At 45.1% G+C, this 13524-nt stretch overlaps 1 protein-coding gene across 4 annotated transcripts in view; it reads left to right on the forward strand.

Annotated features, from left to right (window-relative positions):
- The window catches only part of ADIPOR2 (adiponectin receptor 2), a 52705-nt gene that overhangs the window by 35718 nt on the left and 3463 nt on the right, over positions 1 to 13524 (forward strand). For all 4 annotated transcript variants that reach the window (XM_079935936.1, XM_079935935.1, XM_079935937.1 and 1 more), the window contains 5 exons: positions 1246 to 1365; positions 5027 to 5198; positions 8203 to 8389; positions 8561 to 8748; positions 11656 to 11849. In XM_079935936.1, coding sequence (XP_079792062.1) covers positions 1246 to 1365; positions 5027 to 5198; positions 8203 to 8389; positions 8561 to 8748; positions 11656 to 11849 — 861 coding nt within the window. The remainder of the gene's footprint in view (positions 1 to 1245; positions 1366 to 5026; positions 5199 to 8202; positions 8390 to 8560; positions 8749 to 11655; positions 11850 to 13524) is intronic.

A 13524-nucleotide genomic window follows, 5' to 3' on the forward strand; every position in this document is an offset into this window, starting at 1 on the left:
GGGAGGGTGTTTTCTTGGTGAGAATGCTAGAGAAGCAGATTCAGGATGGTTTTCTTGGAGAACATAATTTAAAAAAAATTGAGATTGGGTGCATAGCATGTCTCACATGCTGCCTAACAGCCTCTAGTTATCTTGAAAAGTGAAGAAAGTACAATCTTAGGATTTCTTTTGAAACATGTTCCAATTCACGTTTTGTGGTAGATGAGCTCCGTGTGCTCAGCGTCCCCGGTTAGTTTTCTGATTGCAGTTCCCCCCCTCATGCAGTTATGGGGGCAGTGCTGTTCACCTGGCAGACACTTAGCTTAGGAAGTACTTTCCTGTGGTGTCATTATTCATTGAGTGACAGAACCACCAAATTTTAGAGAATGGAGAAGACTGGAGAGGTTTAAACTTCTCCTTTTAGATGGAAATGAGAAAAATTGAGGCTCAGAAAGGTTGAGAGACCTGTCTAGAAAACCATTGACGTTAGCGGTTAAACCAGGCTTACTCCTGGCATCTCCTGAGTTCTAGTCCGTTGCCCTTCTTACAACTTCATTTTGTCTAAACCAGCAGGCACCTTGACCTGGAGACTGCAGGCTGTCACGTCTTCCTGCATTTCCCCAGACACAGTGATCATTTCCTCACCTGTGTGGAAAGACGATGGGTTTCGTCTTTTTTACTCTTCCACTTTGTTGGTTTTAACCTTGGGCCACTTACTTAACCTCTTTGCCTAATGTTCTTTATATGTTTTGATAAGAATACTATTCTAGTAAGGTGGTTGTCAGGATTAAGTTAGATGGCCTTTTCTTTGTGCTCAGTGTATTTTAAGAATTTGGTAAATGTAGTTTTTTTCCTCCTTTCTTTCTTTTCCCCTAGAGCACTTACCACATTGTATTTATTTTACACGTGCCAGGTGGGATTCTTGGAGATTTCCCCTCAATAATCTCTCAACTTTATATGTGTAATAGTATTATGTGGTCTGTGGGTATAATTCTTAAAATAAAAAAGCATTCAAGGCTACTCCTTGAATAGGAATGCTGCTGCCGTAGTGCAGTTGTCTGTCAGAGAAGAATCAGGCACCTCTTGTTCATTTTCAGTACTCATAACCATTCTATAATAAACAGACCTTGCTTCCTACATTGTTACTTGTCTGAGCCTTGTTTTGACCTTGAGAGAATTTCATTGTAATTCTTCAAGGAAAAGGTATTGTTTGGTTCCTTTGGCTCCTGGTCTCTGTCCCTGACTGTTTCTGTGATTGCCTTGCAGAGCTTGGAGGAACGTCGGTGCGATGATGGAGCGTCTCAGGAGGACGAGGGGTTTATGGGCATGTCCCCCCTCTTACAAGCCCACCACGCCATGGAGAGAATGGAAGAGTTTGTGTGCAAGGTAAGGTGGCCCTTTCTTGTTGTTTCCGTGCTGTATGTTTAGTCCTTCCCAAACAGGAAACTTTAAGGAGAGAGGCGTGTGGCGGTGTGGGGGGCAGAAGCAGTGTCAAGACTTTAACCCTGTTCAAGGCACAGGTTCTGTTTGCCTGCACAGCCGTGATAAAGGTTTGATAGCACTACATTATCCAGCTGGGAAGCAAGACTTTCCTGAAAATAGGTTCACAGAGTAGATGTCTTGTTGACCATTTAGACAAGACAGAATGAAAAAGTTGGGGGGGTTCGATGCCTGGAGATGCTGGAGTGCCATCTCCAAGTGCCTTGAATCTGTTCCGCTGTGATAGCGAATGTGCTGCTCTTCTTAGGGACCGTGTGGCTAATCAGACTCCTCTTCACATAGGAATTGCCCAGTTTTCACACACGTCTAGTATCTTCAGTGTAGCTGGTATGTTTTCTGATTCATTAGGATCCATGTGGGGATTTTTTCCCTCCTAAAATGGTAACTGGAATTGGGGTTGCTTGTTTAGAGAAAATGGTCAGGGACCCTGGTACGGGTATAGCCGCTCGGTCCATTCCGTAGGAGCCCTGGCAGGTATGACCTCAGGTCAACACAATTCAGTGTGTGTGTGTGTGTGTGTGTGTGTGTGTGTGTGTGTGTGTGTGTGTGTGTGTGTGTGTGTGTGTGTGTGTGTAAATTCATTTATTAAACATTTTTGAAGGACTCTTGATCATTTAGAGAAAAATTTTTCTGACACTTAGCTTTTTCATGAGTTTTATGAAACCAAGACTTTTTATGCGTGTAGTTGTAGATCCTGAAAACTAAATTTAGGTTTTCCTACATTCATAATGATTCTAGAAATAATTGGGGCCAGTTGACTTAGAGTCCTATACTTTGGACCAGAGCTGAGAAGAGAATGTTATAATCTGGATATAGACATCTCTTCCAAGACAGAGGGATTGGGGGGTGGGGGGAGGGGGGAGTGGGAGGGGGGGAGTGGGAGGCGTGTCTAAACATTTAGGGATCTACTTTCAGAGCCTCGGAAATTTGCATCATTGTTTGAAAACTGGTGAAGAAAAAGCCAAGCAAAACAATAGACCCATTCTAGTAATCAGTGTCTCTGGAGAATCGGCACAAAAGGATACAAAAGATATATTTTGTTTTTCAAAAAGCAAGTTTGGTGTTAAATCTCAAAGTTCAATATTCAGTGTCCGGCCATGAGGGACTTTTATATTAATGGATCCGTGGGGTCCTGTAGCTAACTTGACTGTCTTTTTGTTCTCCCTTCTGAACCGAGTAGAGAATAAAGCAGATGAAACTTCCCAGTTTAAAAGCTAATGGGTGAATAAATGGGCACTTTTTTGCTACAGACTATAATTTACTGAAGGAAACGTAGTGATTATTACCAGCCCCTTATCATCCGCTAGCAGTGTGTCTGTGATGAGAGGGAGAGGCTTCCTGGGTCGCCCCACACACTGTGGCCCAGCACCAGACCGTCCTTGATAAACCTAATGACACAGGGTTCTTTCTTGGATTGGAAGCAAGTAGACAGTTTAGAATGAAGTGTCCTGTCACCTTGCTGGTCCAGGTACTTTCCCTTTTGGGAAAGCTTTTCTTGTAGGGATAGGGAACAAGACCATTTAGGCTTACGGAGCATCCAAGCTTGATCTTGGTGTCTCTTTCCCAGCCTTCAGTAGATGCTGTTTACGAGCATCGTCATGTGGGATCGGAGGTGTTCTGTGGGTCACTTTTGTAAATTAAGTTTTGTGCATTATATGGTCTAATACAAACCTAGTGGACCATTGCTAAGATGTTTGATTTAGGCATTGTCCTTGTCAAGCTTATAAATAGATGTGTCTTTGACTAAGCTGTGACCTTATTCCTCCCCAGGAGGGGAAAGAGAATACCTGTTTGGGTTGGCGTTTGGCTACACTGCAAGTTGAGCCACGTGGGTGCAGTGTCTGAAAATGACACTAATACGGTATAATTATGAAAGCACAGCTCCTTGGCCCAGTCTTTAGACACCAGAATGTTTGTTTAGAAACAATGGGGAAGGTCGCTCTGACAGTGTAAGCATGTAAGGAACTCGGCATTCTTTGGACTATTCTGGCTGTGTGGTGGATGACACGGTAGCACTTTTCATATGATCACAGCAGAGCTGTTTCCATGTTGTGAACTGCCTTGAGGGAGGTGAGGATTGATTTCTATCTTAGAAAATAAAATTCTCCCAAAATAAAACAGAGTAGCAGCATCTTGTAACAAATTATTTTATCTTGTCGTATGTTAGGAGCAAGCAGGGAATGGCCAGATTAGCCCAGGCCTCAGGTTTTGAGTTGGAAGGTGAAAGGGCCAGCGGGGAGGGTAGGGAGAGAAGGGAGAGTAAGTTTGAGTGTGAAGAGTATCACTGCTATTCTTCAGTTGTTTGTGCCCACTCCCTTTGGAGTTCCACAGAGGATCAGTTCTCTGAAAACACCCCTAAGGAAGGATTAGGGGGAGCAGAGCAGCAGACTCTTGTGGAGGGAAAGGGTGAGCATGGTGGCTGGCAGGTGTGGGGTTCAGCCGTGCTGCTGGCCACAGGGGCGTCGATGTCAGTGTGGAAGCCACAGGTAGACATGCTACTGCATCCTTCCTTGCATCTTTTTGGCTCAGCAGAAGCAGGTTAGATTTTAGGCTTACGTGATTTTGTGGTGTGAGCTCACTGGGCTGAGAGACATGATTAGGAGCAGAGTGAAGACACACACTTTTTCGGAGGGGCTTCCACACTCCTGATCCCTTTCCTTTAGAGTCTGATGGGGGCCTGACGGCGAGGAAAGGGGGACCTGGAGGGCAGGAGGGCTGAGCCCCTTTGCCGGCTCCGCAGCGTTGGTCATCAGCTCTCAGGTGGCAGCCTGCGGGGACAGGCAGGACTGCGCATCACCTTTGGCGGGGATGCTGGGGTTTGCCGCCTCATTTATGAAGTGCTTTGGGTCATTTCCTGTGATCCTCACAGCTTCCTCCCCAAGTGATCGAAGCACTCGTGTCCTTGTTTTATAAATGCAGACACTGAGGCTTGAGGATTTTGTCATTAATTAAAGCTCATTCAACTGGTTAATGGCAGAGATCCAAGGTTTTCTGACTCCTGTGCTCTTCTCCACTTGCCGTATTTGCTGTGATGGGAAGAGAAAGAGTAAGGGAGAGGGAGAGACTTTAGCAGAAGGTACATAAGTGTGATTCTAGGTTCTTCTTTCACCAACAGGGATATTAAGTATAAAAATGGTCTTATTTAACACGACAGGGATTTTTCAGAGGTCAAGTCTGTGGTGGAGGATGAAGGAGGGGTGGGGCGTCTGTATGGGTGGGACTTCAGCCCCCTCACTCTACCTTTAGCCAGATTGAAACAGAGCTTGAAAGCACTCTTTTTGGGTATTTTCTATAACTTCATTTCATTTGCTCTTCCCTTTTCCTAAGAAAAGTCCTGTCCCCGCCCCCCCATCCCCTGCCTTTAAAAAATGTTTTTCCTCAGTCAAGTTTTTAAAACCTCAGAATATAGGCCATTATACCTTTGAATGTTATTTGTCTTTCTAAAGATAAGGTATTTTTTCTCATTATCAGCCAGTGTGGTAAGAGATAGCTGTCAGTATTGCTCAGTAGACATTAAACTCCGACGTATTTGCTAATGTTCTTCCAGGTCTGGGAAGGTCGGTGGCGAGTGATCCCTCATGATGTGCTACCCGACTGGCTCAAGGATAACGACTTCCTCTTGCATGGACACCGGCCCCCGATGCCTTCTTTCCGGGCCTGTTTTAAGAGCATTTTCAGAATACACACTGAGACAGGCAACATCTGGACACATCTCTTAGGTATGTAACAGCAGTGATACAATGTGATCATTCTGTTTCTCCCCCCACCAGTGTAATTGAGGGTAAGGACGGAACTTAAAAAATGTATTTTGGATTTGCCGTTTTTGTTTTCTGGATTTCTAATGATGAAGTTTCTCAGTGGTTGTCTCTGTGGTAGTCCTCGATGACACGATGGTTTTATTATAGCTAGGTTGTATTTCTCTCTGCTAGATTTTCAGACATGTCCTTAAACCAGGCAAAGGAAAAGGCACTGTACAGAATGGGTTATAACGTTTTAATGAGCGTGGAGAGGAAGGTAATATTTAATAGAAGTAAGCTGACTTTTGGAAGTCATTACTTAGAATATTCACAGTTCAGTTTCAGTTTGTCTTGAAGTAGAATGTGATCTGTGATATTTCTTTCCATCATGATTGCACATTAAAGAAAGAATGCAGTGGAGGAGAGAACAGTCTTTTCAACAAATGATGTTGGGAAAAACTGAGTAAACTATTATGCAAAAGAATGAAGTTGGACTTCTTATTCACACCATGTAGAAAAATTAAGATGGATCAAAGACCTAAACATAAGAGCTAAAACTATGAACCCATTAGGAGAGATCATAGATGTAAATCTTTGTGACCTTGGATTAAGTGACAGTTTCTTAGAATTGACACCTAAAGCATAAGCAACCAAAGAAAAAATAAATTGGACTTGATCGAAATTAAAAACTTGGGACTTTGCTCGTGGTCCAATGGTTAAGAATCCGCCTTCCAACGCAGGGGACACAGGTTCAATCCCTGGTCGGGGAACTAAAATCCCACATGCTGTGGGGCAACTAAGCCCGCATGCTGCAACTACTGAGCCCACACGCCACAACTAGAGGGAAGCCCGCATGCTGTAACTAAGACCTGACGCAGCCAAATAAATAAAATACTAAAAAAAATTTTAAACTTCTGGGACTTCCCTGGTGGTACAGTGGTTAAGACTCTACAGTTCCAATGCAAGGGCCATGGGTTCGATCCCTGGTCAGGGAACTAAGATCCCACATGCTGTGCAGCGTGACCAAAAAATTAAAAAAATAAAAACTTCTGTATGTCAAAGGACATTATCAAGAAAGTAAAAAGGTAACCCACAGAATGGGGGAGAATATTTGCAAATCACATATCTGGTAAGGGTCTAGTGAAGAATTCTTACAAATAAACAATAAAAAGACAACTCAGCTTTTAAAATGGGGAAAGCATCGGAATAGACGTACAAGTGGCCAGTGAACACACGAAAGGTGCTCAGCATCCTGGGTCGTTTGAGGGAGGCGCAGTGAGCTGCCGCCTCACAGTCACTAGAATGGCTGCTCTCACGAACATGGAAAATAACGAGTCCTTGCCAGGATGTGGAAAGGCTAGAACTCACGTGCATTGCTGGTGGAAGGTAAAATGGGGCAGCCCACAGAAAATACTTTGGCAGTTCCTCAGAAAGTTAAACAGAGTTACTGGCAATTTTAATTCTAGGTATATATCCAAGAGAATTGAAAACATGTTCACACAAAAATGTGTACATGAATGTTCTTAGCATTATTCATAATAATGCTGAAAGTGGAAACAGCCCATGTATCAGCTGACGGGTGAATAAAATGCGGTATAATCCACATAATGGCCATAGAAGGGGTGGACTGCTGATAATGTGCTACAGCACGGGTGGGCCTTGAAAACATGCGAAGTGGAAGGAGCTGGGCACAAAGGCCAAGTATGGTGTGATCCATGTACATGAAATACCCAGGATGCGGAAATCCATAGAGACAGAAAGTTAGTTAGTGGTCGCCTAGGGTTGTCTAGTGGGGAATGGGAGATGGCTGAACAGGTATAGGACTTCTTTTTGGGGTAATGAAAACGTTCTAGAATTAAATGGTGGTGATGATCACACAACCTTGTGAATATACTGAATAGTCTGGCCTGACCCGATTTGATGTGCATTTCTTACCCCGCATTTGATTTCCGCTGTGACTGCAAGTTCCAGACTGCTAGTGCAGTGAGAGCAGAATAGACAGTCAGGTTTGTTGCTGACTTCTGCTCGAGGGTGAATGCTTTATTAAATGGATCGAACAGAAGCACTTAGTCAATGTTTAACTTCTTAATTTCTGTGCCAGTCTTGTGTTAAGTGGCCTTTCCCTAGGCAATAAGAACATGGTATCTCACTGTGAAGAACAGTTTAAAAACTGGTTATGAAATGGCCCAAATGGGCATTTCACTGTCCTTAACTCCCCAATCTGTTGGGCCAACGGGTGAGGACCAGAGAAGCATGAGGTTCCTAGACAGCTATTGGTGGAGAAAAGCTGTATTTCCTAGCAGAGTTTGGAGGTATCAGCATTCACTGCAAAGGAAAATGCAGAACGGGCCTTCGAAACCTGGGCTACAGCATAAATGCCAAAAACTTTATAAATGAAATTTCACATGGGATCTAGAGGTAGAAGTGGGTTTTTCTACTTTTTTAGTTTAATCTTTTTTTTTTAAAACATCTTTATTGGTGTATAATTGCTTTACAATGGTGTGTTAGTTTCCGCTTTATAACACAGTGAATCAGCTATACGTATACATATATCCCCATATCTCTTCCCTCTTGCATCTGCGTCCCACCCTCCCTATCCCACCCCTGTAGGTGGTCACAAAGCACCGAGCTGATCTCCCTGTGCTATGCGGCTGCTTCCCACTAGCTAGCTGTTTTACATTTGGTAGTATAAGTCCCTGCCACTCTCTTCTAGTTTTTTGAGAAGTAGCAGGCAATGTCTATTTTCTTTTTTGGATTAGTAGTAAGTTATTCTGTATACTGAGTTTGTGAAACTGAGGAGCATATGATACCAACAGTATTTGGAGTAGACCAACATTTTGGATAAGGTTCAGTTATTTGGAAAAATTAGGAAAGTTCTCATGGAACTTTCGATTTGGATGTCAGGATTGAAAACATAATCAGTATATAACGCTTCAGTGTATCTTCAAAAGGATAATCCTTTCTCTCTTCCCGTACTCTTTCCTAGGTTGCGTATTCTTCCTGTGCCTGGGGATCTTTTATATGTTTCGTCCAAACATCTCCTTTGTGGCCCCCGTGCAAGAGAAGGTGGTCTTTGGATTATTCTTCTTGGGGGCCATTCTCTGCCTTTCTTTTTCGTGGCTCTTCCACACAGTCTACTGCCACTCAGAAGGGGTCTCCCGTGTCTTCTCTAAGTAAGTATCTGCAAAGTCCATATTTGATCAGTGATGTAGAGGCCATGGGCTAGGGGAGAACTTCCAGCACAGGTGGCAGAACCCTTGATACCACCCGCTGGGAACTTTGATCGGATCCTGTAGCAGGCAGTACTTTTTGACATTAAATGGATTTTCTTTTTTCTGTCCTAGGCTGGATTACTCTGGCATTGCTCTTCTGATTATGGGAAGCTTCGTCCCTTGGCTTTATTACTCTTTCTACTGTAACCCGCAGCCGTGCTTCATCTACTTGATTGTCATCTGTGTGCTGGGCATCGCAGCCATCATCGTCTCCCAGTGGGACATGTTCGCTACCCCGCAGTACCGGGGGGTGAGAGCAGGTAAGAGCTCGCCGGGGGTCCACGCTGGACCCGCGTCTATTTGCCGGGCTTCGTTAAAGGGTCACCGTTGCCCAAGCATTACGTGAGGTACTTGTGGTGCAAAGATGGAGAAATCACAGTTCCTGTTCTCGAGGGCCTCGTAATGTAGTAGGGGTGTCAGAGTGGAGGGGTGCTGAGCTATTGCAGTTGACGTATTTGGGGCAATACCGTGTACATGAGTTTAGGCCCATACACTGTCCTTATGGCTGTGGCTCCGTAACCTTTGTAAAATAGTGATTCCTCTTTCTCAGCTCAAGGTGTACTTTTTATAGTGATTAGTTCTTTTTTTTGTTGTCATTTTTGTTTTGTTATGTATTTTCATTTTAATTAAAAAAATTTTTTTTTCCTATGTATTTTCATTTTAAAATGTGTAAAAAAAAAGTCTTCACTCCCAACTGATTGTGTTCTAAACCACATATCTTTTCTGATGTAGAGATAAAGAGGCTTTTTGTATTTAGGATAATGCCTGTTTAGTTGGAGATCAGTGGAAAGCCAAAAGCCCCTTCCTGTGTGAGTACTTCCTGTGTGAGGGCCTAGACTGGTGACTGACCCCTCGGAGCCAGGGCTGTGTCTTCAATTTTCTGCCCACCCAGTGTCAAACCCAGTACCTCCTGAGAATGAACAGGAAGTATTAGAAGGAATACTTTTCCTTTCAACCTTTTTGTTTTAAACCATTTTGTATCAAAGTCTAAGCCACAGTTTATCTGCAGTTACCTAGAAGGTTAGAAGTTAGAATTAACTTCGTGTTAATGAGCACTGTTGTAACTCTGTCCTCTTCCCTTTTGAGGATTTCTTTGAGCACGTGAGCAGTGGTCAGGGTTGGCTGCAAGTGTTACTGAACCAGACCTGGGTCTGCTTGCCGTGCCAGTCTGCTGACACCGGCTTGTGGTGGAGGACAGTGCAGCATTTATATTGTAAGGCGCCAGACGAGGAGTCTGGGGCAGCTAGTGCTCAGAAAACTTGAACTCCCTGATGGTTTGGGGGGAACAGTTTTTATAGGCAAAATTTGGGGGAGGTCTGCATGGTGTGTGACCTCCCTCTGGTTGATTGATGGGGGGGTAACCGGGTGGTGTTCCAGAAACCTCAGTCATTGGCCTTCTGGTTGCAGCCAGTCTGGGGTCCCCGCGCTTGTGCTCAGCCTGAAGTCACCATCCTCCACCGGGTGGGCCCCAGTTCCTATAGAAGAGCTCTGAGACATGCATCAGATTGGGTCCCTTGAGGAGGAACCGGACCGTGTGCCCCTTTCCTGCACTGTTGTTCTTGACTGTTCCGCCTTTGCTTCTGCATTCCCTCACTCCTCTAATTAGTAACTGTTGGAATCTGCCCTTGGAACTCAGGAAAGGTCTAGGAGGCTGAAACCTTTTTCCTGCAAATAAGAAATGGGGGACACGGAAGGGCTTTTGTGCCTGGGAGGGCCCCACCAGGTCCTGCTGGGTTTCAGTCCCCCCCTTTCCTGTGATATGCCTCTATCTTGGGGGGAACAGGTATTGGACAAGAAGACAACGTTTTGAATAGAGAGGCTGATCGTGAACTCACAGAGAACTTGGTTTCCCCAGCGGTGCTCAGCTGTGGTGTTCAGCCTGGAGCACGAGAGATGGGAACGCTCCGGCTGAGTGGAGCTGCGTGGCCTGCGGTCTGTGCACATCAGAGGGACCACGTTCCTGAGCCTTTGGCTTTGGGAATGATGGGCACGACCACGAGCAGCCTCCGCTTAGCACGTGGAGGAGAAGCGCAGTGAAGAGATAGGAGCACGATGCTTTCGGGGGGGTGGGGTAGGAAATAGTGAGTCAGCACTGCCCTTGCTCTGCCCTCGGGGATGCCCGTGTCATCTACGAGTGTGCACTCGGCATTGGTGCACAGGTATTGGTGCACATCGGTGGGCGCTTGCTTGTAACATCCAAAGCAAGTAATAGGCACCTTGTTGTTGAGAAAGCTTATTACCAGATGGTGGTTTGTTTGGCAAAGGTCGTTCTTACCTGTGTGTCAGAACGTGGGAGCAGCTCCTGGCTGCTGAGGGACGTCCCTGTGGTGCTTTGTTGACCCACACCCTTCACAGGGGTTTTAGATCCGCGTTACCTTTAACCTTTTTTGGATCGTGACATTTTCTGTTACAACCCTAAACATGTCTTATTTTATATATATACATATATATATAATAATAATAAAACTTGCACAAAATGGCACTTAACCCTCCACTTGACACAGTCTGATTTTTTTTTTACATTTTTTATTTTAGTCTAGTTCATTAAAAAAAAAAGGCTCATCCAGACTCAGTTTGTCTCATAACCCAGGTCATATCCAGAAGTTTGAAAAGCACTGCTGTAGAGGGTTTTGAGGGCAGTCGGCCGTGGTGGAGCCTTGCTGACACACTATCTGACCGGTGCTCTGGGGCCCTCTCCCTTCCTCATCCCCACCTCCATCCTTTCCACCCTACTCTCCCCCCAGGAATGTCTGGTGCCTCAAAGGGAAGATGAAGTGTGTAAAACTGCTCTGTACTGTGTCTTTAAAGTATCTGTGTATCTGTGTCTTTAAAGAAGCAGCCTTTGGGGGTGCTTTGAGCAAACCCCTAGAGCTGTCTGTTTCTAAAACACTCAGCAGGGTAATTCCAGACCCCTTGAATACTGCTGACTTGTTAAGCTAAGCCTTTCTCAGCAGGAGGCTCTTTGCATTTGTAAATAGATCTCCTTTTTAGAACTTAGATGTGCTGTCTTGCGTGTCAGAATCACAGAGTTTGAAGAACCTTCATTTTCCTTTTGACCAAAAAGCTGATGTTGTTGCATTCTGCTGTGAAGTATTCAGTTTACAGAATCACTGGTACCGTGCCAAAGTTCTCCTTCCTCGTTTTCACTGTGTTCTTACGATTCCCAGGAGTGTTCTTGGGCCTTGGCCTGAGTGGCGTCATTCCCACCTTGCATTATGTCATCTCGGAGGGCTTCCTGAAGGCCGCCACCATAGGGCAGATCGGCTGGTTGATGCTGATGGCCAGCCTGTATATCACGGGAGCAGCCCTGTACGCTGCCCGCATCCCCGAGCGCTTCTTTCCCGGCAAGTGTGACATCTGGGTGAGTATGGTCAGGGGTGGTCAGTGTCTATCCGTCCATCTGCTAGTGGGTTATTGGCAGACGGGGAAGTGGAATAATTGAGGAAGGTTCAGACTCAGAATCCAGATATGTGTATCCTAGCCCTCAGTCTCCCTCATGATTTGTCTCTCTCTGGACAGTAAGTACAGTACTGACTAGTGTTTATTGGTAACTGACATACGGTGGTGCCTGGCACAGAGCTGAGGGAGCACTTTACAGGGACGGCCTCGTCAGATACACTGGCCCCGTAAAGTGTAACAGCTGCTATCAGTGCCTTCACTCGACAGCTTGGGAAATGAGGGTTCGGGAGATTAGGTAACTCCTTATCCAGCACCTCTGCCTATTAGATGGCATGAGTGGAATTTCAGTCTGTGCTCCTGTGCCCTATACTGTGTGGCATGGCAGGTCTTCTAGTCCCTCTTCGTCTGGTTTCCTCGTGTATGAGATGAGGGTGACAGACCAGGTTTTTACCAAGGTCCTTTTTGATACCAAAATTCAGTGATTTGTAATGAGGGACTGATACACGTGTTTGGCTGGAAGAGGAGGTAGGATAACTAGATGTGGTTAATGGTAAGAAAGGAGGAGAGAAGGGGCAGAAAATACAAGGGGCCAATAGACAGACACTCTTGTAACTGAAGGTGGCCTGAGGCCTGTCAACAGTGCGGTGCTGCCTGAGGTGGGATCTGACCTTCCGGGATTCTGGTCCTCAGGCAGCTACTGATGATCACAAACTGAGCTGGTCCTCTATCTCTTCAAAGCTTACTATTCATATAAAAGAAAATGCTAACTTAGGTCATCTTTGGAACTTCAAATGATCAAATTTATCTTTCTGAGATTGCCTCATCATGGTTTTGACACTGATATGGAGAAATTTTCACACCCCTCCCCGCCTTTTTGGAAAATGCATCCCCTTTGGTTTCCTGGGAAGTATTTCTTCGGAAGTGGCTTGTGGATCTGTCTAGTTGACACTTCTGAAATCAATGTCTTTCCCTTGATAATTAGTTTTGCCATTTTTCATGTTGAGACTATAATGAGAGAATAGTGTAAGTTTTGAAGTGATACTTGGTACACTGAGCAATAACCCCCTTTGATATGAACTAGCATTCAACAGAACGAGTTAAATCAGAACCATCACATGCTTGTAGACCAGCCTCTGACTTGAGAAGGAAGTAGAAGGCCCTGCTTTCCTAGTCCTTTTAAAATAATAATAATAATAATAAATAAATACATTTATTTATTTATTTTTGGCTGCGTTGGGTCTTTGTTGCTGCGCGCGGGCTTTCTCTAGTTGCGGCGAGCTGGGGCTACTCTTCATTGCAGTGCACGGGCTTCTCATTACAGTGGCTTCTCTTGTTGCAGAGCACGGGCTCTAGGTGCGTGGGCTCAGTAGTTGTGGCGCATGGGCTTAGTTCCTCCGCGGCATGTGGGATCTTCCCGGACCAGGGCTCAAAACCGTGTCCCCTGCATTGGCAGGTAGATTCTTAACCACTGCGCCACCAGTGAAGTTCCTTTCCTAGTCTTTTTTAAAAAAATAAATCTATTTATTTTATTTATTTTTGGCTGTGTTGGGTCTTCGTTGCCGTGCGCAGGCTTTGTCTAGTTGCAGCGAGCGGGGAGGCTGCTCTGCGTTGCGGTGCGTGGGCTTCTCATTGCGGTG

This window comes from Stenella coeruleoalba (genome assembly GCF_951394435.1).
Source record: "Stenella coeruleoalba genome assembly, chromosome: 11".
NCBI classification, from domain to species: domain Eukaryota; kingdom Metazoa; phylum Chordata; class Mammalia; order Artiodactyla; family Delphinidae; genus Stenella; species Stenella coeruleoalba.